At 36.5% G+C, this 27,666-nt stretch overlaps 1 protein-coding gene across 1 annotated transcript; it reads left to right on the top strand.

The window, feature by feature from the left end:
* LOC109841085 (carboxylesterase SOBER1-like) lies at window positions 1–27,632 on the top strand. Its single transcript, XM_020409950.1, has 6 exons — window positions 1–304; window positions 24,352–24,404; window positions 25,151–25,274; window positions 25,368–25,489; window positions 26,697–26,804; window positions 27,270–27,632. Exons 1-6 carry the CDS (start codon window positions 22–24, stop codon window positions 27,381–27,383), a joined length of 804 nt encoding a protein of 267 aa, XP_020265539.1. The 5' UTR covers window positions 1–21; the 3' UTR covers window positions 27,384–27,632.

Raw genomic sequence — 27,666 nt, 5'->3', positions numbered from 1 at the left:
ACCAGCAAATGCCAACTAGAAATGAACTTCAACTCCCTTCCCTTTCTCTTAAAACCCCTCACCGTCCTCGTCCTCACGTTGACCGTCACCTGTCTCCTCACCGCCGTCATCCATCGCCAGCCCTCTCAGCGATCTCCTTTCTCTCAAAGCCCAATGGCGGCCCGAAGCTTCGTTCTCTGGCTTCATGGGCTTGGCGATTCTGGGCCCGCGAACGAACCCATCAGGACTCTCTTCACCTCGCCTGAGTTCAGAGTTACCAAGTGGCTGTTCCCTTCGGCGCCTCGTTCGCCTGTTTCTTGCAATTGTGAGTGGTTTTAGATCTTGCCCGTTTTCTAATCTCTGTTTATTTTTGGTGGGTTTTGTTAGTTTTTAGCATTTGGGGGTGCCCACTAATTCTGTTTCTTAGTTTATTTTGGTGCCTAGTCTTTTATTTTTCAGGTTTGATTGCGGGATGTGTGCGCACAATTGGTCATCAATTTGCTTTGTTTCTAGTATTTTGGGATCTGCCCATTAATTTTGGTTTTATTGCATATGGGTACTTTCTTTTGATAGTCAAGATATATTTGTTTGTACTGATCCAAGCATTTTAGATCTCACTGCTTTTCTCTTTTGACTTAGCTGGAGCTATTTTTTTTTTGTCTGTGTTTTTGAGATTCAAGATATATTTGCTTGTGTCTCTTGCGATTAACTTTATAAACCAATTAATGAATATGATTCTGAAGGTTGATATGCAAGGTAAAGGCCTGTTAAAACAATAGTAACAAACAATCTAAGTAATACAAAGGAGCAAGGGTAAAGATAAATATCTAGAGAGAGAAAACTCATATACAAGAAAATTAATCATGGGTTGGCGAAGCCTGTCCTATGTTCATATCCCATATGGCCATATCACCATATTCTTCTTTGAATCTTTCTTGAACAAATTTAATATCATAAGGAACAGAACATGAGAACAAGTGGAAACAGAAACCAAAGACCTGGAAATAAAACAATTATCACCAACCACAACCCACCTCTTCTGATATATGCATATAAACACCAACCACAATTCACATCATGAGAAAATAACAGAAGACCAAAGACCTATAACAATGTAACTGCAAAGAGGGGTGGGGGGGATCCTGTAAACACTCAAAAGTATGCAGAGTGTAAAGCTTGAGTTGGATATACTGCCAGAATGTCCATTTCCAACAATAGAAACTATAGCAGAATGTCCAACTACAACATATGTAGTGTCCACAACAAGGGTAGGACAGTAAGGTGGAATAAAATCGGAATCAATTGTAGCAGGTATTTTAGATGCTCCAAAAGCAGAAACACTTGTCGAATAATTCCACTTCCCTCTTTGATCTTGGATGTAGATATATTCCTCATCTTTTCTTTTTGGGTGAATTTCTAACCAAAAATAAAAATAAAATTCTCCGGAATTTGAAGCAATGGAATTAGTAGATATCATGTGAAATATTAGTATAATTTGTTTACAGGAAACTAAATGGATAGGTGAAAAATCTAGAGAAATTGAAAAGACGGGATATAAATTTTGGTACGAGGGAAAAGAAAAGAATAGAAACGGAGTGGGAGTACTTGTAGATAACATAATGAAAGATAATGTTGTAGAGGTTAAAAGAGTAGGAGATAGAATAATACTACTAAAAATTATTTTGGGATTAGAGGTTTTATCATTGTTAGTGCTTACGCTCCGCTAGTAAGGTTACCCGAGAATTCTAAAAGAGATTTTTAAGATAACTTAGGTGAATTGGTTCAAAGAATTCTATTAGAAGAGATTGTTTGTAGGGCGAGGCCATAATAGGCATGTTGGCAAGGATGTTATGGTAATTCACCATCTAAAGATAAAGATATCAGGAGATTGTCTTCATAGGCCCAAAAGAGCTATGATCCAAACCAACTTAGCGGCCCAAAAGCCCGACCAAGAACAAGTCTATTAACCTGCCAAGCGGACGAGTCATCTTTACCGACGTCAAGTGTGGGAGTAGTCGACCCCTTATAAATCAAGACGACTCTTCAAGAGTCCACCTGCCTCATAATCGAGACGACTCCTCAGTTAGTCGGCTCGACCATCTACTCGACTGTCTACTCGGAGCTCACCCGACTGTTTGGTCGGCAAGTCACAGGAACGACTCACAAGCCGATCCGACCTTGCTAAGGGGATAAGATCCAACTAAGTTGCCTTCAAGATATGCATCGATCAACACTACAATTTATTGAGCGATCCTATCAAGATCTCAACTCTGACAAACCTTGTGCGAAAACAGCTCACTCTACCCACAAGTCATTTCCCAGAGATCACTAAGATACTCTCCTGTGCTCGAATGATTTCCCCTTCAGTCGCCAGCCGTCATCTGGAAAGGGAAGGAGGCCCAAACAGTCGGCCTATCCTCCGTCTTGTCTCATCTATCGAATCTGGGATATTTTCAAGACGTCCTCGAACGCTAGATGTTGATGAGTTGTACTCCATTATGTAATCAATGGAAGTTCAAAAAAAAAAAAAAAAAAAAAAAAAAAAAAAAAAGAAAAGACGTAGTCAACTCAAGGGTTCTAGGCATACGACTTCTCGATCGAATGACAAAGATCTTGGCTCCTCATCAGGGTAAGCCCAAGGCACATCGACTCCTCAGTCAGCACAAAGCCCTTAGCTCTTCTTAAAAATAAGTCTAAGGTACAACATATGGTTCGATTCCGTCGACTCTCGTCGACCATAATGGTTAAGACCTTGGCTTTGAATCAGAATAAGCCTAAGGCACAACGACTTCTCAGTCGGCACCAAGACCTTAGCTCCTCATTAGGATAAGCCCAAGGCACAACGACTTCTCAGTTGGCACCAAGACCTTGGCTCCTCATCAGGATAAGCCCAAGGCACAACGACTTCTAAGTCGGCACAAAGCCCTTGGCTTTTCTTAAAGGTAAGCCTAAGACGTAACATATGGTTCGATTCCGTCGGCTCTCATCGATCATAATGGTCAAGATCTCGGTTCCTCATCAGGATAAACCCGAAGCACAACGACTCCTTAGTCGACATAAAGACATTGACGCTTCTTAAAGGTAAGATCAAGACACAACATATGGTTAGATTCCGTCGGTTCTCATCGATCATAATGGTCAAGACTTTGGCTCCTTATCAGGATAAGCCCAAGGCACAACGACTTCTCAGTCGGCACCAAGATCTTGGCTCCTCATCAGGATAAGCCTAAGGCACGACTTCTCACTCGGCACCAAGACTTTGGCTCCTCATCAGGATAAGCTCAAGGCACAATGACTCCTCAGTCGGCACAAAGCTCTTGGCTCTTCTTAAAGGTAAGCCTAAGGTGCAACATATGGTTCGATTCCGTCGGCTCTCATCGATCATAATTGTCAAGACCTCGGCTCCTCATCAGGATAAGCCCGAGAAACGACTCCTCAGTCGGCACAAATACCTTGGCGCTTCTTAAAGATAAGATCAAGGCACAACATATAGTTCGATTCCTTCTGCTCTCATCGATCATAATGGTCAAGACCTTGGCTCCTTATTAGGATAAGCCTAAGGCACGACTTCTCAATCGACACTAAGATATTGGCTCATCATCAGGAATCAGGATAAGCCCAAGGCACAACAATTCCTCAGTCGGCACAAAACCCTTGGTTCTTTTTAAAGATAAGCCCAAGACGCAACATATGATTCGATTCCGTCGGCTCTCATCAATCATAATGGTCAAGACATTGTCTCATCATCAGGATAAGCCCAAGGCACAACGACTCCTCAGTCGGTACAAAGCCCTTAGCTCTTCTTAAAGGTAAGCCCAAGGCATAACATATGATTTGATTCCGTCGGCTCTCATCGACCATAACGGTCAAGACCTCGGCTCCTCATCAGGAGAAGCTCGAGGCACAACGACTCTTCAGTCGGCACAAAGACTTTGGAGCTTCTTAAAGGTAAGACCGATGCACAACATATGGTTCGATTCCTTCTGCTCTCATCGATCATAATGGTCAAGACCTTGACTCCTCATCAGGATAAGCCCAAGGCACAATGACTTCTCAATCGGCACCAAGACCTCAGCTCCTCATCATGATAAGTCCGAGGCACAATGATTTCTTAGTCGGTATAAAATCCTTGGCTCCTCATTAGGATAAACCCAAGGCACAATGACTTCTCAGTCGGTAATCAAGTCCTCGGCTCCTCATCAGGATAAGCCTAAGGCACAACGATTCCTCAGTCGGCGATCAAGTCATCGGCTCCTCATCAGGATAAGCCCAAGGCGCAGCCCCAAGGTCGACCTCTATAATTCTCGATCAAACAGGGGAAACAAAGACATTGACACTTACCCTGCGGATGTCATTTGATCTACAAAGACCGACATTGTTCTTGAAAAGAAAGCAGTGTTACAACTACAACATGGTTAACTGTTTCACCAAGCAGTTTCAGTTCTCAAAAGCAAAGGACATGAGAAATCATTTCTCATTCAAAAATGTTTCTTACATTTTTATCAAAAGGCCCAACAGGGCTTATAAAAAAAGAGAGAGAGAGTGACAACTATCCTTAAAGCTCCCTCATAAGGATCAGGAGATGAGCTGGGTCCAGCAACAGGATTCTCTAAGACGGCGGTGTCGTGCTCTATCCCGTTCTCCCCATTGGCTGACAGATTCGAGTCCCCTCCATCGACCTCAGAGTCTTCCTTCCTTTTCTTGAGAGGTCTCCTGGAAGAGCTCGATCCCTCCGAGTAAGCCCTTCTTTTACATGCCTCCATTGGTGGAGGAATGACTGTCCCTTCGGAGTCGGCGGAAACTGATGGGGACCCTCTCACCTCCGAGAATCCTTCTCCGTTCAAAGCTCTGGACTCCTGAAGACCGAGACGATATCGGAGCTTTTTAAGATCTCCAGCCTCGAGATCACTAAGAGCCCTAGGCTCCAATACATTCTCCTGCACTTCAGGCCAACCCAAACAGGACAGTATATTGTCAGCGCCTATACCCAGACAAAGAACCTCTTCCATTCTTCGTCCAGCTCTGGAAAATCGACGTCCAGACGGAAATCGCCCCGATAGTGGAAAAATAGTGTGGGTCCCCCCAGCAGACCCCACACTAACCACGTGCCCAAACAAACTGATGCTGGGCACCACTCCCACTTTGGAGCAAACATCTATAAACGTCATCAATGTACATATGACGTGTGGATGAAATTGACAGGGGGAAACCCCCAAAGCAGTAAACACCTCCTTAATGAAAGGGTGCAGCGGCAGGCACAATCCACATTGCAGATGCGCCAGATAGAGAGGCACCCAACCCTCGCCATGCATATACACCGGGGTAATGCTGTCCGGTGCTTCTAGGGTCATTATGCGCGGAATATCATACTCATCATGCAACCACGTTGCCTTATCCACTGTCACTCGTGAGCGAGACAAATACAAAGCTTTGAGCTTCTTCTCGCGGTCATTCTGAAGAAGAGCCATGGCAAAAATTTCTAAGGAGAAAGGAGGAATCAACAAGAAGAAAGGTGTTCCTAATGTAGAGTGTTCTTCCAATAGCGCCAGAGATTATTTATAAGCCCCCGAAGAAGCATGCAGAAGGATTTAAAGAGGCACAATCTTAGAGCAACCAAGGAAGATCCGTTTTGAGAACCGAAAACGGATCGATCGAAGTACCAATCGCCACTTGTAACTTACGCCAATTAATTGGCAAGTGAAGTGCCATTCGCTCTACTCACGACGCCTCGTTTTCTCTAAAAAAAGGGTTCCTAATACCGACAACATCAGTGCACATGAGATTGATGGTTAACAAGACCAACACCACGTCTCCAGCCACAATCAACTGGCTAAAAATCCTCAAACATCTTGAGCAAACTTATATCTATTTCACTCGGACCTGACTAAAGTCAGCTCCGAATGAAAGATGCCAACTGTTATGGTAATTCACCATCTAAAGATAAAGATATCAGGAGATTGTCTTCATAGACCCAAAAGAGGTATGATCCAAACCAACTTAGCGGTCCAAAAGCCCGGCCAAGAACAAGTCTATTAACCTGCCAAGCGGACGAGTCATCTTTACCGACGCGAAGTGCGGGAGTACTCGACCCCTTATAAATCAAGACGACTCTTCAAGAGTCCACCTGCCTCATAATCGAGACGACTACAGGATCGACTCACAAGCCGATCCGACCTTGCTAAGGGGATAAGATCCAACTAAGTTTCCTTCAAGATATGCATCGATCAGCACTACAGTTTATTGAGCGATCCTATCAAGATCTCAACTCTGACAAACCTCGTGCGAAAACAGCTCACTCTGTCCACAAGTCATTTCCCAGAGATCACTAAGATACTCTCCTGTGCTCGAATGACTTCCCCTCCGGTCGCCAGCCGCCATCTGGAAAGGGAAGAAGGCCCAAACAGTCGGCCTATCCTCCGTCTTGTCTCATCTATCGAATCTGGGATATTTCCAAGACGTCATCTCCTGTGCTCGAATGATTTCCCTTCCAGTCGCCAACCGACATTGCAAAGCGAAGGATGACTCAACAACCTGTCTGCTCACCCCGCAACCGCCCTCCTGTGCATAGTTAAAGCCAAAGGTCAATCTCAGAGGCGATGGACTATAAAAGGAGGGNNGTAAGCACAAAGGAGAAGAAAAAAGAGGGAAAAAGAAGACTTTTAACTCTTTTGAGACTTTTGAACTCTTTTTTCGGCTCAAACTCTAAGCAATTCTAAAAGCTATACCTTCTTTTAAAAGCTCAATTAGAGTAATAAATACCAGAACCTCAATGATCCTTGGATCTTCCCTCAAACCCCACTCAAGCTTATCACCTGACTTAACCGTCGGATGTACCACGGGGGAACCGGTCCCCGTCCTCTTACAGGTTTCTTCTTTTTTGTGCAGAAGGATCAGGAATTCTAGTCCAAGGATCGAGCATAAAGTCGGAGGAGTTGGCCCCACCACTCATCCTCTCCCTCTTCGCCATCAGTGCGAAGATCAGAACTGCATCCCTCAGCGGAAAGCCCCTATCGGCTGTGTGATATCAGAGATCAACAAAGGATAATAATGGATATGAGAGGATAATATGAAATTAAGAACTATATGTGAGAATCAATTTTGGAGTTTGCAACAACATATGATTTGATAATAGCAAATGCACAACGTAGAAAAATGATGAACACTTAATAACCCTCAAAAGTAGATCTAATAGTAGTCAAATAGACTTTTTTCTTACTATAAGGGTAAATAGGTTACATTCAAAGATTGTAAAATTATACCCGGAGAGAGTCTAACTACACAACATAGGTTAATGATATTAGACTTTTCTATTAAATAGTGGAGTAGTAAACCTGATATGAACAAAAGATTAAGAATTAAATGGTGGAGCTTAAAAGGAGAGAATTTAATACTTTTTAAAGATAAGATGACGAAAGAAGATATTTGAAATATAGATAATGAGATGAATATTATGTGGAATAGTATGTCCTCTTGTGTCAAGAAGGTGGCTAAGAATATTCTAGGAGAATCTAAGGGTTGTAGGTTAGATAGCAAGGAGAGTTGGTGTTGGAATGAAAATGTACAAAATACTATTAGGGAGCAGAAAACATTATATAAAAATTGGCAAAAGTGTAGGAGCAAGGAAAACTTTGAGAAACATAAGTTAGCAAGGAAAGAAGCAAAAAGAGATCAATGAGACTAAATATAAGACTTATGAAAATTTCTATAATAAGCTAGAATCTAAGGATGGAGAAAAATATATATATAAGCTTGCTAAGATGATAGAAAGGAAAAGTTGGGACTTGGATAATATTAGATGTATTAAGAGTGAAGATCAAAGAGTTTTAGTAACCGACAAGGAAATAAAAAAGAGATGGAGGAACTACTTTGATAAATTATTTAATGATAACCAAATAGGTAGGTAGCATAGAGAATTTGACCATATAGTGAATGATAAAAAAAATTGTAAGAAAATTAGGATCAGCGAGGTCAAAAATGCTTTAAAAAAATAAAAAGTAAGAGAGGCGTAGGATCGGACAATATCCTTATTGAAATTTTGAAATGTCTTAGAGATATAAGATTAGAATGGTTGACTAAATTATTTAATAAGATTATTGAGACAACGAGAATGCCCGATGAGTGGAGGATTAGTTAGTTGATACCAATATATAAGAATATACAAAATTGTTCAAACTATCGTGTTATTAAACTCACGAGTCATACTATAAAATTTTTGGAGAGGGTAATTAAGCAAAGACTAAAAAAAAAGATAAATGTATCTGAAAACCAATTCGATTTTATGCGCGGGAGGTCAACTATAGAGCCTATACATATCTTGAGATAGTTGATGAAGAAATATAGAGAAAAAAAGAAAGGATCTGCATATGATTTCATTGACCTAGAAAAAAACTTATGACAAGAGTGCCTAGAGAGGTAATGTGGTGGATTTTAGAAAAGAAACACGTATCAAGTTTATATATTGATGTGGTTAAAGATATGTATGATAGAGTAATAACTAAAGCAATAACTAATGAATGAGAGACTAAGTCATTTCCTATAACCTAGGATAACCCGATACGACCATTGGGGGGTCATACCCGTGTCCGACACGTTTCAAGTATGGATCCACATCCAAATGGCGTGGACACAGGAAATGTTCACTAGCCATGGTTTTCCCCATTTTCTTTTAATAAAGAAAATTGGCCATGTGTTTCTAATGTTTGAGACTAAGCAAAGAGATGAAGAAGAATTGCTCTCTATTCTCTCCCTATCTTTTCTTAATTTTTGATTGCTTTAGTGGAACATGACATCATGTATCACATTGGGTAACTCTCTCTCATCCCCATTTTCTTAACTTTTTAAATTGTTTTAAGTAGAAGATGGCATCATGTGCCGCATGGGATAAAGTTGAAGCTGTTTAACCATGATACCTCATTAAATTTTGTCATTTTTGATAAAAATAGGGTAGCAAATGGTACCTTTAGAGAAGCTTGATTTGTCCCCCCAAAAGATATGGTTCGAAGGGGCTTGTTTCATTTGGGAGACTGAGAATGAGTTTGAAAACAATGAAAGAACCTAAAAAAGAAGAAAAGGTTGAGACATGAAAAATAATTATTTTATATATATACAACTGTTCTCTTGAAAGCCATTGATCTACATGAATATTTGCATGAAAATGTAATAGGTATCTAATTCAATATTGATCTAAAGTGAATTATTTTATATATATACAGCCGTGTCTCCGTACTCTCATGCCTCGAACTACAATAAAATTTTATAAATATGGGTTCTGCGACAACAACGGCCTATGCACAAGTTCGTGCACAAGTCAAGCCTGACACTTCATATAACATAGCTATCTCAAATAGACATATACATGCTTATGATAGTAGCTTGAAGCAAACTTTGTGTGTGTACACACGTTATTTACATTCAACAACCTTACTGTTATTTTTCAACACAAAATACTCTTTTTGCTGAACATATCACCACTAGAGTTGTGGTTTCCTTATAATCACTTCTTTACAGTGCCCACAACTAAAATTCGGATTATTACATCGCTATCTCGGATTGAAAAAAATAAAAAAACGACTGGGTGAGCTAAAGCTCACTGAGAACATTTCCCACTAAATTTTCTAGATATCTAACAAAATAATAATAATAATCTTCAGGAATAGTGAATTATAAGTTTGGCGCATGATATTTAAAAAAATGGCAAGACATGGTCCACAATAATGTATTATTGTTATATTCAAGAAAGAAAGAGCAAGCTGAATATATTGTACGTATTTTAGAATCAAAATCTCTTTAAAAATAAGTAATTATTAAGAAAGAAAATGAGCTATTAAACTTGACAAAATCAAAATATTATTATTATTATTTCTTAGAATCACAGTCAAATCTTAGAATCTCAAATCTTAATGAAGCCTACATAAAATGCAAGAATCACCTCATAGGTCACACTAAGGCTACGAATTATAGTCCAGTAGCATGGGAATGTTAAAAAACATCGCATAACACATAGTTCATGGGAACAAAATGCACCTAACTCTGCCATAGGCTGACGGCTGCATCACAAATGCTCAAAAAAAACCACATCACAAATGCTAAAAGGCCACATCATAAATGCCCACAACGGACCACATAAAAGTGCATTCTAACCCATATGACAGGCACAAACATATCACTTCATAGTGGACTTTTTGAGGGTTTTGAAAACATCATAAATCGCTTGTCCAATGTCAAGTTATTTGATTTCAACAACATCACCTATCTAATTGCTAAATTTCAAATCTCATTAGTTATATTATTTGATCTCGAAAACACATTGCTTGTTACAAAGTACTACTGGTACAAATTTATTCACTTGTGAAACTTTCAAATACTTCCAAATTAAGTGAACAGAAGTAAACTCACCATATCAATTATAATGATTCCACAAATTCACTTTATTCACTTTTATTCCAAATATCAAATCACGAAAAATCTATTAAGCTCGTTAACTCGCTGAAACACAATCAAATAATTTATTTCTCTGATAACTTTCAAATACATCGATATTCACAGTTATTTGAGATTACGTGAGAATCAAAATCACTTATCACATTTATATGAAATCAAATTTATTTCTAATATCTCATAAGAAGTCAATTATATTATGAGTTAAGCCGCGACAGAATCGATCAATCATATAAGAAAATAGAGTAATTATTTTTCAAACACAAGATCAATCCATTATAATATGCATGGAATTTTATGTTATGAAACAAATACTAGTGAGAAATGAACTCACGACTAATGAGTACCGTTTCCTCAAAATATTACTCCTGAGATCAACCCGATTCTGTAATATAAGTATATAAAACTAATATTAATTCAGAACAAGTACATATTATAGGATAATCGTTTCAAATTTTAGAGCAAATCAAATTTCAAGTATAATAAATTAACAATTAATATTCATAAGTTGGATACACATAGGATCTTTGCTAATTTTAGCAATTTACCATAGTTCTTACAATACTATTCTAATAGTCCTGGGCTTATTAACAACATGAGACAATTTCTCGGGTTTTCCCAATAATTACTTAAGCAGTTAAGCTTAATTCTTAACTAAGTTTGAATCTTCTAGATCTGTTTGCAACTTACTGAACAACAAGATCTACATGAATATTTTCATTCATTTTTATCTTTTGGGTCTATATACCAACTAATAAACTTTAAGGGGTCCCAAAGAAATTTGACTATTTTAATTTAATTCCTCTTTTCTCTCTCATTTATCTCCTTCTTCCTCTGTTTCCCCTCTTTTTTTCTTCTGTTCTCTTCTTTTTTTTCTTCTGTTCTTTTTTTGCAGCTACTCGGGCTCGGGCCGCGCTTCGTGCCCTGTTGTCGGAGCAGCCTCTCGAGGGTGAGGACTCCCCGTCGATGAGGGATCATCGATGAAACCCTTGCCGGTGACTAGGTGTTCTTTTTCCCCCTTCCATCTCTCGATAATTGATCTCAGTTCCTAATTTATACTCAATCTATTTCGTAAGAAATCAAGGAAAACAAAAGAGGAGAATTATACCTTTGAATAGATTTGAATTTCCCCCTTTTTCCTTTCCACTGTCTTCTTCCTCTTATTATTATTCTTCTTTTTCCCTTTTTTCCTCTAATTTTCCCCCCTTTCCTCTTTTATACTATCGTGAGGCGGTGAAAAATCACCGACATGGTGAGGCGGTGAGGAACAAGAAGATTTTTTTTGTTTACGTGGGTTATTACACTCTTCCCACCTAATAAAAAGTTTCGTCTTCAAAACTTAACATATCTTAATCTTCAAAAAGTTCTAGATATTTTTCTCACATAGCATCTTCCATTTCCCACGTAGCTTCTCTTTCGGAATGATTCTTTCATTGAACTTTCACATATTTGATGATTTGACGCTTAAATACTTGTTCCTCAGAATCCACAATGCGCTCAGGTTTCTCCTCATAAGTCAAGTCAGGCTTGAGCTCTACTGGAGATAATTCGACAATTTTATTTGAATCTCGGATGAACTTTCGGAGCATCGATAGATAAAATTCATCATGTATTCTAGATAGAGATGGCAGTAACGCTAATTTATATGCCGCTGGACCAACTCGTTCTAGAATCTCAAAAGGACCAACGAATCTCGAACTTAGCTTTCCTTGGATTCCAAATCTTCACCCATTGGGTAGACGAAACCTTTAAGAAAATATGATAGCCCACCTGAAATTCCAATTCTCTTTTTTGATTAGCATAACTCTTCTGACAACTTCGTGTAGTGCGAAGACGTTCTCTACCTAATTGAATCTTATCAATTGCTTGTTGTACCAATTCTATTCCAAGAAGTTTTTTTTCTCCAACATCGTCCTAATGGATAGAAGACTTGCATTTTCTTCCATAAAAAAGTTCATATGGTGCCATATGAATACTAGCTTAATAGCTATTTTTATATGCAAACTCGGCCAAGAGCAGATAATCTTCCTATGATCCTTTTATTTTCGATACACAACATCTCAACGTATCTTCTAGTGTTTGAATTGTCCTTTCCGATTGGTCATCCGTCTATGGATGGTAAGCTGAGCTAAATTTTAGTTTAGTCTGCAGAGCCCTATGTACACTTTCAATATTTTGATGTGAATCTAGGATCTCTATCAAAGACTATTGATATGGGTACGCTATGCAACCTCACTATCTCATTGATGTATATTTCAGTCAGCTTTTCTAATGAAAATTTCGTATTGATAGGTAAAAAATGCGTTGACTTAGTCAATCTGTTAACAATCACCCATATTGTATCATTTTTTTTGAAGTTTTTGGAAGGCCGGTGATGAAATTCATGATAAGTTTTTCCTATGTCCACATTGGTATATCCAAATTTTGGACTAATCCAGCTGGTCTTTGGTGTTCAGTCTTTACTTGTTGACAAGTTAAACATTCCGCAACATAAATAGCAATTTTCTTCATCATGTTACCCCACCAGCAGATTTCCTTTAGGTCCTTATACACTTTTGTTTATTCAGGATGCATAATATACAAAGAGTGGTGTACCTCTTTTAGAATCTTTTTCTTTTTCTCTGGTACATTAGTCACACAAACCTTAGTTTCAAACCTCAAGGACCCATCTTCATGTATCTTAAAGTCTCTTCGAGTGCCTTCTTCCACATCTTTCTTTATCTTCACTAATTGAGGATCCTCCTGTTGATTTGTTTTAACTTCATCTATCAAAGAAGGTTGTATCACCATATTCGCTAATTTAACTCCAATTTGGTGGATTCTAATTTCAATTCCGGTACGATCGAATTCCTCAAATATCTTTCTGAGAAGTAATTAAATATGCTAAATTGCATGAATTCTTACGGCTCAAGGTATCAGCAACAACGTTCGCCTTGCTGGGGTGATAATTTATGGTCATGTCATAATCTTTTAGAAACTCCAACCATCTCCTTTGTCGTAAATTCAACTCCTTCTGAGTGAATATATGTTTCAAACTCTTGTGATCAGTGTATATTTCACAATGTACTCTATATAAATAATATCTCCATGCCTTGAGAGCAAACACTACTGCCGCTAGTTCCAAGTTATGTGTGGACTAGTTCTGTTTTAAGGCTTTAACTGCCTTGAAACATATGCTATGAATTTCCCATTTTGAATAAGAATACACCTTAGTTCTCTCCTAGAGGCATCACTGTAGATAGCAAAGTATGTATCTCCAGAGGGTAATGTCATTATTGGAGCAGACACTAATTGACTTTTAGCTCTTAAAAGCTTTTCTCATATTCATCTAACCAAATAAATTGAACTCCCTTTTAGGTAAGATGAGTTAGAGGTGATGCGATACAGAAAAATCCTTCCATAAATTTTCTATAGTAACCAGCCATATCAAGGAAACTACGGATCTCCATCACGCTAGTTGGCCTATCCCAATTAACTATAGTTTTTATCTTTTCAGGGTCCACAGAAATTCCTTGTTTAGAAATTACATGTCCAAAGAATGTTACTGTCTCCAATCAGAACTCACATTTCTTAAATTTCACATACAATTTTTCTCTCTTTAATGTTTGTAGCACACATCTTAGGTGTTCTTCATTCTCTTCTTTGCTTCTTGAATATATCAGAATATCATCGATAAACACCATAACAAATCGATCCAAAAGAGGTTTGAACACCATATTCATAAGATTCATAAATGTTGTAGGTGCATTTGTGAGTCCGAACGGTAATACTAGAAATTCATAATGGTCATATCAGGTTCGAAATGCAGTTTTTAGCACATCCTCTGGCTTGATTTTTAACTGATAGTAACCAGAACGGAGATCAATCTTGGAAAATACTTAAGCTCCTTGCAGTTGATCAAATAGATTGTCAATTCTCGGTAATGGGTACTTATTCCGAATGGTTACTCTATTCAATTCAGGAAAGTCAATACATAGTTTTATACTACCATCTTTCTTCTTCACAAATAATACCGGCACACCCCATGATGACACACTTGACCGAATGAAACCTTTGTCTAAAAGTTCTTACAATTGCACATTGGACTCTCTTAATTCAGCTGGGGCCATGCGATAAGGAGCCTTGGAAATTAGACATGTACCGATACCAAGTCGATTGAAAATTTAATTTCCCTATCTGGTGGCATTCTTGGAAGTTCTTCTGGAAATACCTTTGGAAATTCCCGGACAACTGATATCTCCTCTAAGCTTGGTTTTCCTTCATTGATAATTTCAACTGAAACCAAATACCACATATATCCACTTCTCAACGCCCGATAAGCTTTAAGGACTGAGATGATTTTTAAGGGTTCTCGTGATTTACAACCCTCAAAATAAAATTATGGTTGATCCGAAAATTTAAATGTCACTTTCTTTTCTCGACAAAAAATAAAAGCATAATTTAAAGATAACCAATCCATCCCTAGTATGATATCAAAATCATGCATTTTCAGCATTACTAATTCCACTGGAAGCTTCTTATCGAGAATAATATTTTTCCCCTACAACCCTGATTTGATACTAATATACTACCTCCAGGTATACTAACAAGTAATTCTTGTTGTAAAGTATCACGATGTACTTTATTTCTCTTCACAAACTGCAGCAATAAAAGAGTGCGATGCACCAGAATTAAAAAGTACTCAAACAAGAATAGATTAAAAAATTATCGTACCTGTCACCACATCTTTATCCGCTTTAGCTTCCTTCTCAGTCAAGAAATATACTTGAGCCTTAGCTTGAGGTTGCCTGTTCCCACTACTAGACTGGCCGATCTTTAGGGTATTCTGATTCTTTTGTATTCTTAGGCAATTTGCAATCCTATGATTTTTCTGCCCGCATTTTAGACAAGCTCCAGTACTTTTCCAACAGTTCTTTACTTTATGGCCGAGTATATGATAAATATCACATCTCACAACCTTTTGGTTCTGAAGCTATTCCTCTTTGCGCTCTACATTTTGTTTTTTATTTCTCCTGCTACAATTATCTGGCCAAAACCCACTTCCTTGAATAGGAGTTGCTTTCCTCATTCTTTGATTTCGCATCTATCTCATTTTTCCTAATTAACAAAGCCTTCTTTAATACTTCTCCATACGTCGGGAGTTTAAATGCACTGACCGTCTTCCTGATGTCTGGTCGAAGCCCTTCTTTGAAACGACGAGCCTTCTCCTCTTCCTTCCCTAACAAGTGAGTAGCAAATTTTGACAGGTAAGTCAACTCCTCATATTCCATTACCGTCTTATTGCCTTGTTTCAATTTTCGAAATTCGTGTTCTTTTTTCTTGCGGACTGTCGAGGGAAAATACTTTTCATAAAAGATTTTTTGGAATTCATCCCATGATAGTTTATATGCCTTTTCTCCCAACGTCCTGGCCTGCATTTGCCACCACCCATAAGCACGGTCTTTTAGCATGTAGACCACATAATCGACATTTTCCTCTTCAGGGCATTTCATGTATGTAAAAACTTTTTTCATTTCAGTGATCCAATGTTCTGAAATTATCGGATCAATAGTTTCCTCAAAGCTGGGAGGGGATAATTTTTTGAATTCACTCATCCTGCTCCTTAATTTTGATTGTTCATTGTTCTGGCTATTCATCTGATTGCGATCGATTTGATCTTGCTATCTGGTGACTATGCATGTCACTGCTTGTAGTAGTTCCATTAATGTATTGCTGGTTACTTGGCTTCCTGAGGTTAATGTATGAGTAACTATAGGTCTCATCATCTCACTTATCATTTGATTGAGATCATTATTTCTATGAGAGGTTTGGTCGATACTCGTTGCCATATCTCCTTATAAATAATAAAATATTCTGGTCAACTATTGTACAAGAGATAATTTCTAAGCCAGTCACATATACACAAATCAAGCAATTATGAATTCAAGTAGTGTTCAGCAACATAATACAAATCAATACTTACAAGCCAAAAGTATATTATTCATATTTAACCTTTCAATTCATACATATATATATGTATATAGGTTTATGTATATACATGTTTTCCTACCAAAAAGTTCTATATACACCAAAAGAATAAGAACCCCATATACTATTCTTACAAAATTATCCTATTTAAATTGTACTTCATCGAAGAAAAGGAACTACTAGAACTAGACTCCTCTTCGGTTGGCTTGGCTTCCTCCGAGTCCTGCATACTATCAGATTCCGACATGGGATCTGAATCGATAATAAGTCTCCCACCCATCAAGGTCGATGTCTACTATACCTAGAATACTTGACTCGCCCTCAGAGGAGACGAGTCCTTGATTATCACTAAAAGTCTCGGCCACATGGAACTCAATGTTAGAGGAGTCAGACAAGATCAGGATAATTTCTGAAGGTAATGAAATTGGAATAACCTCCACCGTTGGTTTCTGGTCATCAAAAGGATCAATCTCAGACTCTGAAGAATCTATTACAATGACCTCTATCAACTCGACCTCCGAGGAGTCCGTGTCGCCCGGTCAGCTAATATCTCTTCTGGCTCGATCTCATTGGACTAGTATTCCCAATCTCTTAGGTTGGGTTTCCAGGAGCTGTCTACAAAAATCATGGAGTTAGACTGCATATACGAGGAACTAGAAGATGAATGGGTTCCCGCCATCCTATAAAAAGAGGAACCATCCATCAACACACTAAAATGAAAGAACAAAACAGAATAAAATAAACACCAAATAAATTCTAAAATGAAATAAAGCAACTAACCACACATGTATCTTCCTTAACAAGTTAACAAACCTAAAAGGCTTCACTACAAAATATTTATATGCATACATGTATATATACATATATATACATACATATAGGTCACATTATCGATCCATACGATAACACTCAACTAGCACATATATTCTATTCCAAAGCACCCTACAAGGCTTCTAACGTTGAAACCTAGGGCTCTGATACCAACCTACTGTCACGCCCCGAACTACAATTTTTTATTATAAATATGGGTTCCGCGACAGCTGCGATCTATGCACAAGATAAGTTCCGTGCACAAGTCAAACCTGACACTTCATATAACATAGCTATCTCAAATATACATATACCTGTTTATGATAATAGCTTGAAGCAAACTGTGTGTGTGTATATATATAGAGAGAGATATGGAGAACATTGGTACCAAGTTTCTCCATTAAACTTGATAGTGACGCGACCAGATCTGGCCCCTACATCACGCCTCAAAGATAGATTCTCAATCCCTATTCACCTACTCCACAAAAGATGCTCCATCTTCGAGGCGTGATGTAGGTGGCAGATTTGGCCACCTCACTACCAAGTTTAATGAAAAAACTTGGTACCAAGGTTCTCCATATTTCTCATATATATATATATAATCGTTATTTACATTCCACAACCTTACTGTTATAATTATTTTACAACGCAAAACACTCTTTTTGCTGAATATATCATCACTGGAGTTGTGATTTCCTTATAAGCACTTCTTTACAGTGCCCACAACTAAAATTCGGATTATTACATCGCTATCTCAGATTTGAAAAAAAGTAAAAAAAAAACAACGGCATGAGCTAATGCTTAGTGAGAATATTTCCCACTAGATTTTCTAGATATCTAACAAAATAATAATAATAATTCATAGGAATAGTGAATTATAAGTTTGGCGCATAATATTTTAAAAAATGGCAAGACATAGTCCACATTAATGTACTATTGTTATATTCAAGAAAGAAAGGGCAAGCTTAATATATCGTATGTATTCTAGAATCAAAATCTCTTTAAAATAAGTAATTATTAAGAAAGAAAAATGAACTATTAAACTTGGCAAAACCAAAGTATTATTATTTTCTCATAATCCAAGTCAAATCTCAAATCTCGATGAAGCCTACATAAAATACAATAATCACCTCATATGTCACAATAAGGTTACGAATTATAGTCCAGTAGCATGGGAATGCTAAAATGCCTCACATAACACATAGTTCTCGAGAACAGAATGCATCTAACTCTGCCATAGGCTGCCGGCTGCATCACAAATGCCCAAAAAAAACCACATCACATACGCTAAAAGACCACATCATAAATGCTCACAATGGGTCATATAAAGGTGCATTCTAACCATATGGCAGACACCAACATATCACTCCATAGTGGACTTTCTGAAGGTTTTGAAAACATCAAGAATCGTTTGCCTAATGGCTTAATTTTGGAAACACATCTCTTGTCTAGTTATTTGATTTTGACATCACCTATTAAATTGCTAAATTTCAAATCTCATTAGTTCTCACATTACTTGCTCTCGAAAACACATTGCTTGTTACAAAGTACTACTAGTACAAATTTACTTGTGAAAATTTAAAATACTTCCAAAATTAAGTGAACAAGAGTAAACTCACCATATCAATTACAATGATTCAACAAATTCACTTTATACACTTTTATTCCAAATATCAAATCACGAAAAATCTATTAAACTCGTTAACTCGCTGAAACACAATTAAATCATTTATTTCTCTGATAACTTTCAAATAAATCGATATTCACAGTTATTTGAGATCGCATGAGAATCAAGATCACTTATCACATTTATATGAAATCAAATTTATTTCCAATATCTTATAAGAAGTCAAAAAAATCATATTATGAGTTAGGCCGTGACAGAATCGATCAATCATATATCATTTTCTATACATAAGAAAAATAACTAAATTATTTTTTAAACACAAGATCAATCCATTATAATTTGTGTGGAATTTTATGTTATAAAATAAATACTAGTGAGAAATGAACTCACCACTAATGAGTATCGCTTCCTCAAAATATTACTCCTAAGATCAACCTGATTGTATAATATAAGTATATAAAACTCATATTAATTCAGGGCAAGTACATATTATAGGATAATCGTTTCAAATTTTAGAGCAAATCAAATTCAAGTACAATCAATTAACAATTAATATTCATAAGTAGGGTACACATAGAATGTTTGATAATTTTAGCAATTTACCATAATTTCTAAATACCATTCTAATAGTTCTGGACCTATTAACAATATGAGACAGTTTCTAGGGTTTTCCCATTAATTACTCAAGCTTAATTTGTAACTAAGTTTGAATCTTCTGGGTCTTGTTTGCAACTTACTGAATAGGGTCTACATGAATATTTTTATTCATTTTTATCTTTTGGGTCTATATGCAAACTAATAAACTTTCAAGGATCCCAAAGAAATTTGGTTATTTTAATTTAATTCCCCTTTTTTCTCTCTCCTTTATCTCCTTCTTCCTCCATTTCCCCTCTTTTTATTTTTCTTCTGTTCTCTACTTTTTTTCTTCTTTTCTTTTTTTTCCTGCTGCCTCGTGCCTCGCCATCGGAGTGGTCTCTCGAGGGCGATGACTCCCTGTCGATGAGGGGTCAGTGATGAAGCCCTCGCCAACGACTAGATAAGTGTTCTTTTTTTCCTTCCATCTCTCATTAACTGATCTCAGTTCCTAATTTATACTCAATCTATTCCATAAGAAATCAAGGAAAACAAAAGAGGAGAATTATACCTTTGATTGGATTTGATTTTTCCGCCTTTCTTCTTTCCACTGTCTTCTTCCTCTTCTTTTTCCCTCTAATTCCCCCGCTCCCCGCCCGTTCCTCCTCTTTTATGCTGTCGTGAGGCGGTGAAAAATCACCGATATGGTGAGGTGGTGACAGTGTTTTAAATATCGGCCGACATGTCGGACATGTCGGCCGATATAGCGGATCAAGGTGTCGAGCGACACAAATCGGGGAAATACAAGTCGCATATCGTTTTTGGGCGATATATCGGTCATGTCGGCGAAAAATCGGATATATCGGCCGCTATTTCCTATTTGAAAAATCGGCCAAAATTTATGAAAATCGGTTCAGCGATATATCGTGGTTTTTAACTTTCCCTTTTTTCTTTTTACTCTTCTTTCTTTTCCTAAATTATCATCATAAGTTTCTTTTTGTATCTTGGAGCAAATTGTGGACAAAAAGTAATTAAATAATTCTTTTGGATTAAAAGTAAAATTAGCTCTAACTTGATTTTTTAGTAATCCTCGGAATATGAAAGATTCAACTCCGGTAATAATCCTTGTTTAATTAATATGATGGGAATGCTTGCATAAATATTTTTTTATATCTTTACATTTTAGCTCTTTACATTTTAGCTCTAATCTTGTTTAATTAATATGAAAGATTCAATGTCTTAATTTTTAGTAATCCTTGTAATAATCCTTGTTTATCATTTAATAATCCCTGATTTCTCGTATATTGTTTACTTTTTTAGCTCTAATATTGTTTACATTTTAGCTCTTTACATTTCTCATATATTGTTTACTTTTTTATATGTCTAGTCTATAAAGTTTATAAAGTATGCTTATATTGAATTTAAGAATGCTTAGATTACATTTAGGACATGATATTGTACATATGCGCCCATCCGATATGACAATCCGATATTTAGTCCATATCCCCCGATATATCCCCGATTTCCGCTATCCGACATGGATTTCAGCCGTCCGACATGAACCCGACATCCGATATTTAAAACCTTGGGTGGTGAGGAACAAGAAGATTTTTGTTTCCTGTTTATGTGGGCTATTACACATACCCTACTTTATACAAATTTATCGTGTCATGTGCCCGTACCCGTACCTGTATCTATGCAACATAGCCTATAATCATAGGTTTACATCAAAGATCAGCCTCAAGCCATTATCATTTTGCTTTAGTTATGGGCTAACTTACTAGACATATTCAGGATAAAGTGTCATGGTATATGTTATTTGTTGATGATATAGTATTAGTTGACGAGTCTAGAGCATTTATAATTTTTAAAGTAAAAAAGTGGAGACAAAGTCTTGAAAATAAATGTTTTAGAATTAGTAGAACAAAAAACAGAATACATGGAATGCATTTTTACTAAAACTAGAAGGAGAAAAGAGCTTATAGTACATATTAATAGCCAAAAATATCTAAAAGCAATCAATTTACTATTTAGGATCAATCGTTCGGCAAGATGGTGAGATTGAGGATGATGTTGTCAGTCGAATCAGACTGACATGGTTAAAATGGAGTGCTTTGGGAGTCTTGTGTGATCGTAGAATACCTGTTAGACTTAAGGAAAAATGTCTATATGATAGTTATAAGACCAACAATGTTTTTTGGATCAGAATGTTAGGCAATTTAAAAATAACATGTGCAAAAAATGAGTGTAGCAAAAATGAGAATATTGAGATGGTCTTGTGGGTATATATTAAAAGATAAGGTAAGAAATGAGTGTATTCGTAGTGAATTAGAGGTTGCTCCTATAGAGGATAAAATGAGAAAGAATTGATTAATGTGGTATGGTCATGTACAACATAGATCTGTTAGTGTACCTATTAGGAGAAGTGATAATATTATACTTAATGGAGCAAAGAGATTTTGAGGTAGACCTAGAAGGATTTGGTTGGAAGTAATTAAGAAGTATATGATTATGGTTAGCTTAACAGAGGAAATGACTTATAGTAGAACGAAATGGAAGAATATGATTCATGTAACCAACCCCAAACACTTGGGATAGAGACTTTGTTGTTGTTGTTGTTTATCTTTTTCTTTTCAAGAGTGTTTTCTAAAATGGTACTAGAGTTGTCTTATACGAGTCATGAAACTAGATGTCTTCTTTTTGCCCTTCATATACTCAAGTGCATGATAATGGATCGACTCAAACCAGTACTAATCTTCTGGTAATCATTCTTCTTTGCTTCTCGTAGAAATAGCCGCATGTTAAACATTTGACCTCGTTTCAAATACCCATTTCTAAGATTGTCATCTTTAAGAAATTTATTATGAGCACAGCCAAGCTAACTATTCTATTTCTGACTTAAGGGCGCTATATCTATTCTTGTTGAAGAATGTACCAGGGAATTTAGTATAGACATAAACCTTCTTACTTACACTTGGTTTTAACTCGGGTACCGGTTAGGAGAAGTGATCATATTATACTTAATGGAACAAAGAGATCTAGAGGTAGACCTAGAAAGATTTAGTTGGAAGTAATTAAGAAGGATATGATTATGGTTAGCTTAACAGAGGAGATGACTTATAGTAGAACGAAATGAAAGAATATGATTCATGTAACCAACCCCAAACACTTGGGATATAGACTCTGTTGTTGTTTATCTTTTTTTTTTCAAGAGTGTTTTCTAATATGATACCAGAGTTGTCTTATATGAGTCATGAAACTAGATGTCTTCTTTTTGCCCTTCATATACTCATCAAGTGCATGGTAATGGATCAACTGAAACTATTTTTAATCTTCTGGTAATCATTCTTCTATGCTTCTCGTAGAAATAGCCGCATGTTAAACATTTGACCTCTTTTCAAATACCCATTTCTAAGATTGTCATCTTTAAGAAATTTATTATAAGCACAACCAAGCTAACTATTCTATTTCTGACTTAAGGGCGCCATATCTATTCTTCTTGAAGAATGTACCAAGGAATTTAGTATAGACATAAACCTTCTTACTTGGTTTTAGCCAAGGTTTTAAATGTCGATTATCGGGGATTTATCGGACGGTCAAAATCCTTATCGGATAGCGAAAATCGGGGATATATCGGGGATAAGTAGTATTTATTGGAGTAATATACTAGCAAATAATAAACAAACATAAGCTTGAAATTTTTTTTAATGTTAGTCAAAATGGAATAATAAACAAGCAAATAATAAGATAACATCAAGAATGAAGAACCATCTACGCATCTACATAATTATTGTTTAATCATGAGATTCATAAACTAACTTACTAAGTTGATATTTAGTAGTTATGAGCTATTATCAATATCCATAAACAAACATAAGCTAATCACCAATCAACCAAGTTCCAAAAGCAACAAATAGTTCATAATTTGTAAACATTCAAAGAGCAAATCCAAAAGAAAGTAAAAGCTCCCAAATCCTACTTATCGGCCGATAAAGCCGATATTTAGAACCTACTTATCGGCTGATTAGTGCCTTTATCGCCGATAACTCGCCGATAAACCTCAAAAAACGATAACCGATTAAAATTCCTACTTATCCTAGCGGAAAGCTCCCGAATTTGATAACTCAGTGATGATATCGGATTATCAGGCGATATTTAAAATCATGGTTTTAGCTCATGCAGGCAATGCAGTGCACTGTTTCGGATATGCCACAGAGATCTCTCCCTTTTATCATTTCTTTTTGTTTCTTATGAATTTAGATTCTTTCTTATACTATTGCTTACATGTATATGGGGCGACTTGCCTTGTGCCTTAGGCTTTTCTTTGCAACCCACCAAAATCACGACCAGGCTTGCTATATTTCTTGACCAGTTTTAGTGGGTTGCCAAACAACTTCTTATGCGCAAATATTGTTCTAACTGGTCGTTGAGTCGGAGAAATTGGTTGTAATAATTTGTCATTTTAATTCAGAGGAAATGTAGCAGATATGCTTGTTGGACTGGAAACTAGACTATGGTTGTAAGAAAAATAGTCATTAGTATTTCTTTGTTGCAAACTCATGGTAGTAATTCCAGTTCAGTTAAATTTTTTTCCATTATCTCATTATATCTGTAAAACAAATAAACATATTGAACACTACACACTGCTTCACTGTAGCTATCATACTTTTCTGCTGCACCAAGTGTTCTGCCATTGTTAGTTTTTAGGGTAGATTGGGCATAATCCCCCCTCGTCTATAACTTCAGTTGTACTAAACCCCCCATAGCCGCCCAATTCATGAGGAAGAGGGGCGTTACTTGCAATTGATCTTTCTAAAAATGGCATTTCAAGGTGCTAAGTGCTTGTAAATGAGTTGAGGTGGTTTAGTGCAACTGAAGGTATGGATGAGGAGGGTTATGTGCAATTACCCTACTTTTTATTTTGAAGTTGCCTCTAATATGTTTTCTCTTTCTTGTAGATGGTGCGGTGATGCCATCATGGTTTGACGTTCGTGAGATTCCTATAACTGCTGTAAGTAATACCCACACAATTGTATCTTTAATTTTTCTTGAGTGAGTCATCAGATAGTTAATCAAAAGTAAATATGCCTTAAATATGGATTACTTCTATGACTGTTTGGAGGATAACGCGATACATAATTTATAGTCACTAGACGATAACGCCTTCTCCATTATGATTTGTAACAAGTGCTTGGCTCAAGCAACACAAACTTTCTTGCTTTGATGATTTGTGGTCATTTGTAGAGGTTTCGCCATCATCTTACTTTATTTTTTTCAGATCCTAGTCATGTTAAGCCAAAAAGGAAAATTGGTTGCATTAATATTCCAGCCAATGTCCCCATAACTATTAAAACAATGAGAATAATAAATCAAGGTTTCTGTTGTTAATTATTAACCTTGAACTCTGGTGAATCCATTGCAAAAACATCAAGTAGTCGACAGGGAGAAAATAGATCTGTAAAGAACCCAGTTCGAAAAGCCTTGAAGTTTTTTTATCAGCATCTCTTAGTTTTTGTCCAATATCAAAGATATGGCATTTGTTATGCTGGCATATATAATACCTTCATATCAAAAGATAGTGAAAGGCAACCTGGATAAAACCCCACTGTTAAATCCATTATAGCACATAATATATTTATAAGTTGATTATTGAAATAATACAGCCTGCCTATCATAAAATCATGAAGAAGGGTTGTTATAACCACCATGCAGTGATTCCTATTTGATTCATGTCATCGTTATCTTGATGTGTTTTAGGTATTGCCAAATGATGAAAAGGGAGTTCTTGAAGCTGTTCAAAATGTGCATGCTGTCATTGACAAGGAGGTAGCTGCTGGCATAAGTCCTGAAAATATATTTGTCTGCGGATTTAGCCAAGGAGGTGGTTAACATTTGACAATTATTTTCTGGATTTAGCTTTATCAATTTTTTTTTAAACTTCTGTACTTATGTGAACTAATGATGGTTTTGACAGGTGCCTTGACCTTAGCAAGTGTATTGCTCTATCCTAAAACCTTGGGTGGTGGTGCAGTTTTTAGTGGATGGGTTCCTTTTAATTCATCAATCATAGATCGCATTTCTCCTGAAGCCAGAAAGGTAGTTCATGGTAGAAAACGAGTATTTTTATGCATGATTTTTCATCCACAGTGCTAGGACTGGCAAAATTAAGTTAAGAAACTTCCTGTCTCCTCAATAACTTAATGATCCTGACATAAGTAATTATTAACTAATGCTAGTTGAATTTCATAATTGCAGCATCGATTTGATTTCAGAGTCATGATCGCAGTTAACTGCTATCTAATCAGGACCATCTTTGTTATCTCATTTAATAACACACAAAACACAAGCAAATCCATGCTCAAGCATGCACAATTTTATATATATATATATATATATATATATATATATTATATAATATATATAATATATAATATATATATATATATATATATCATATATAATTTCTTACCATTGATGAAAAGTCCTCTTCATATGATGCACGAATCTCTTAGGTATCATCAATGGATAGAAACTTTGGTGGATGGTCCACTTAAGTTGACATAAGTTTTTCTATATATATTATATATATATATATACACACACACACACACCAAAGTTAGTGAATATGGTGACAGGTATTTGGAATACAATGTTGATGAGGACTTGAAGTGAGACTGGCATCATATATGCAGTTGGTTCGTTCTTCAGAGGCAGCCCGACATTTTTGTTTGTGTGAAATTAGCTCTATATCAGAGTTACATATAACTATTAATTGATGGTTATAATCATATAGTCGAACTGTAAGAATGAATAATGGATTTGAGTACACATTCATAAGTTGCAAGCTATTCATACAAGTCAAAAGGAAATAAAGGTGAAATCTAGTGAACAATTGTAGAGGAGTCGTGTAGGAAAAGTGACGCAAATGAAAACCAGTAGGATTGGAAAGGGTGATTTTATTTAATTATTGAAGGAAGACTGAGTAAATCTATTATACATCCATGTCCACCCCACACCCCTACATACCCCCACCCCCTCCCCACACACACACACACACAACAACAAAACAAAAAAAAAGCCACCAACCATCACCACCCAAAAAAAAAAAACCCCCAACGCACTGGCACAAAAAAATGCAGTAAATTATGCCCTAACAATGGCACACCTTAAATACAATTGATGGATCAGACGCATAAATGTTGATTTTTTGCAGTTCATATTTATTAGTTTCTTGTAGGTCTACTTCATTTTTATTTAAATTTTTATACTTCAAATATAACATGATGGTCTGATATATTTGCAGACCCCGATTTTGTGGTCTCATGGAATGGCTGACAGGATGGTATTGTTTGAGGCTGGTCAAGCTGGTCCCCCGTTTCTTGAGCGGGCTGGCATGAAATGCGAATTTAAGGTAGCCCTCTCTTTCACAAAAAAAAAATATAACAATAATAATAATAATAATAAAGAAAAGACAGGGAAAAAAAATAAAGAATTTATAATAATAATAATAATAAAGAAAAGATAGGGAAAAAATAAAGAATTTCTATAAAAAGTCATACTGGAAGGAAGGAGATCGTGATGCTTGTCCCACTATTAGTTCTAAACTAGCGCGGTCAGTATACAAAATCAGTGCAAACAGAATATTGTATAGGTGTATACACCAACATTAAAATAAATGTTGGACAGTTGTCATGATCTCCTCCTTCCCTATATGATTTTCTATGGAGGACCCTCTAGAGTTCTATCTATCCATGTTTTTCTTACCCCGGCCCATGCGTTTATGAAGCTACAAGATGTTCTAATCGATTTGATTACATAATAGTTCCTAGCTAATATTCTGTTGCAAACCATGCATTTTGTTTCTTGACCGTTGCAGGCTTATCCCAACCTCGCCCATTCGATAAGTAATGAAGAACTGAAATCACTGGAGTCTTGGATTAAAGCTCGTCTGAACTCTTCTTCTTCTTCTTCTTCTTCTTCTTCTTCATGAAGATCGCATTTTATGTGGTTGTTTCGGCTTATCCTAATCCATCTCGTGTTTATTACCGATTTGCTATATTTAGAGAATATTGCCTGGAAAATGCTGGGAAAAAATGATGTATTCTAATTTATTTCAGATAATTGAGCTGTTAGCTGCTGAAATGTAGCTTTCAATTGGATATACCCTCAAGTTCTCATTGGTGGGAAACTCTACTCAAATTCTAATATATAATTCGTATCAATTTTGTTTTCAGATTTATCCCTTTTTCTTCAGCTATACGATCACAGTGAAA

The sequence above is a fragment of the Asparagus officinalis genome, chromosome 5, assembly GCF_001876935.1.
Source record: "Asparagus officinalis chromosome 5, Aspof.V1, whole genome shotgun sequence".
Classification (NCBI taxonomy): domain Eukaryota; kingdom Viridiplantae; phylum Streptophyta; class Magnoliopsida; order Asparagales; family Asparagaceae; genus Asparagus; species Asparagus officinalis.
Note: the sequence above shows the minus strand (reverse complement) of the source record. Positions and strands in the feature narration are given on the sequence as shown.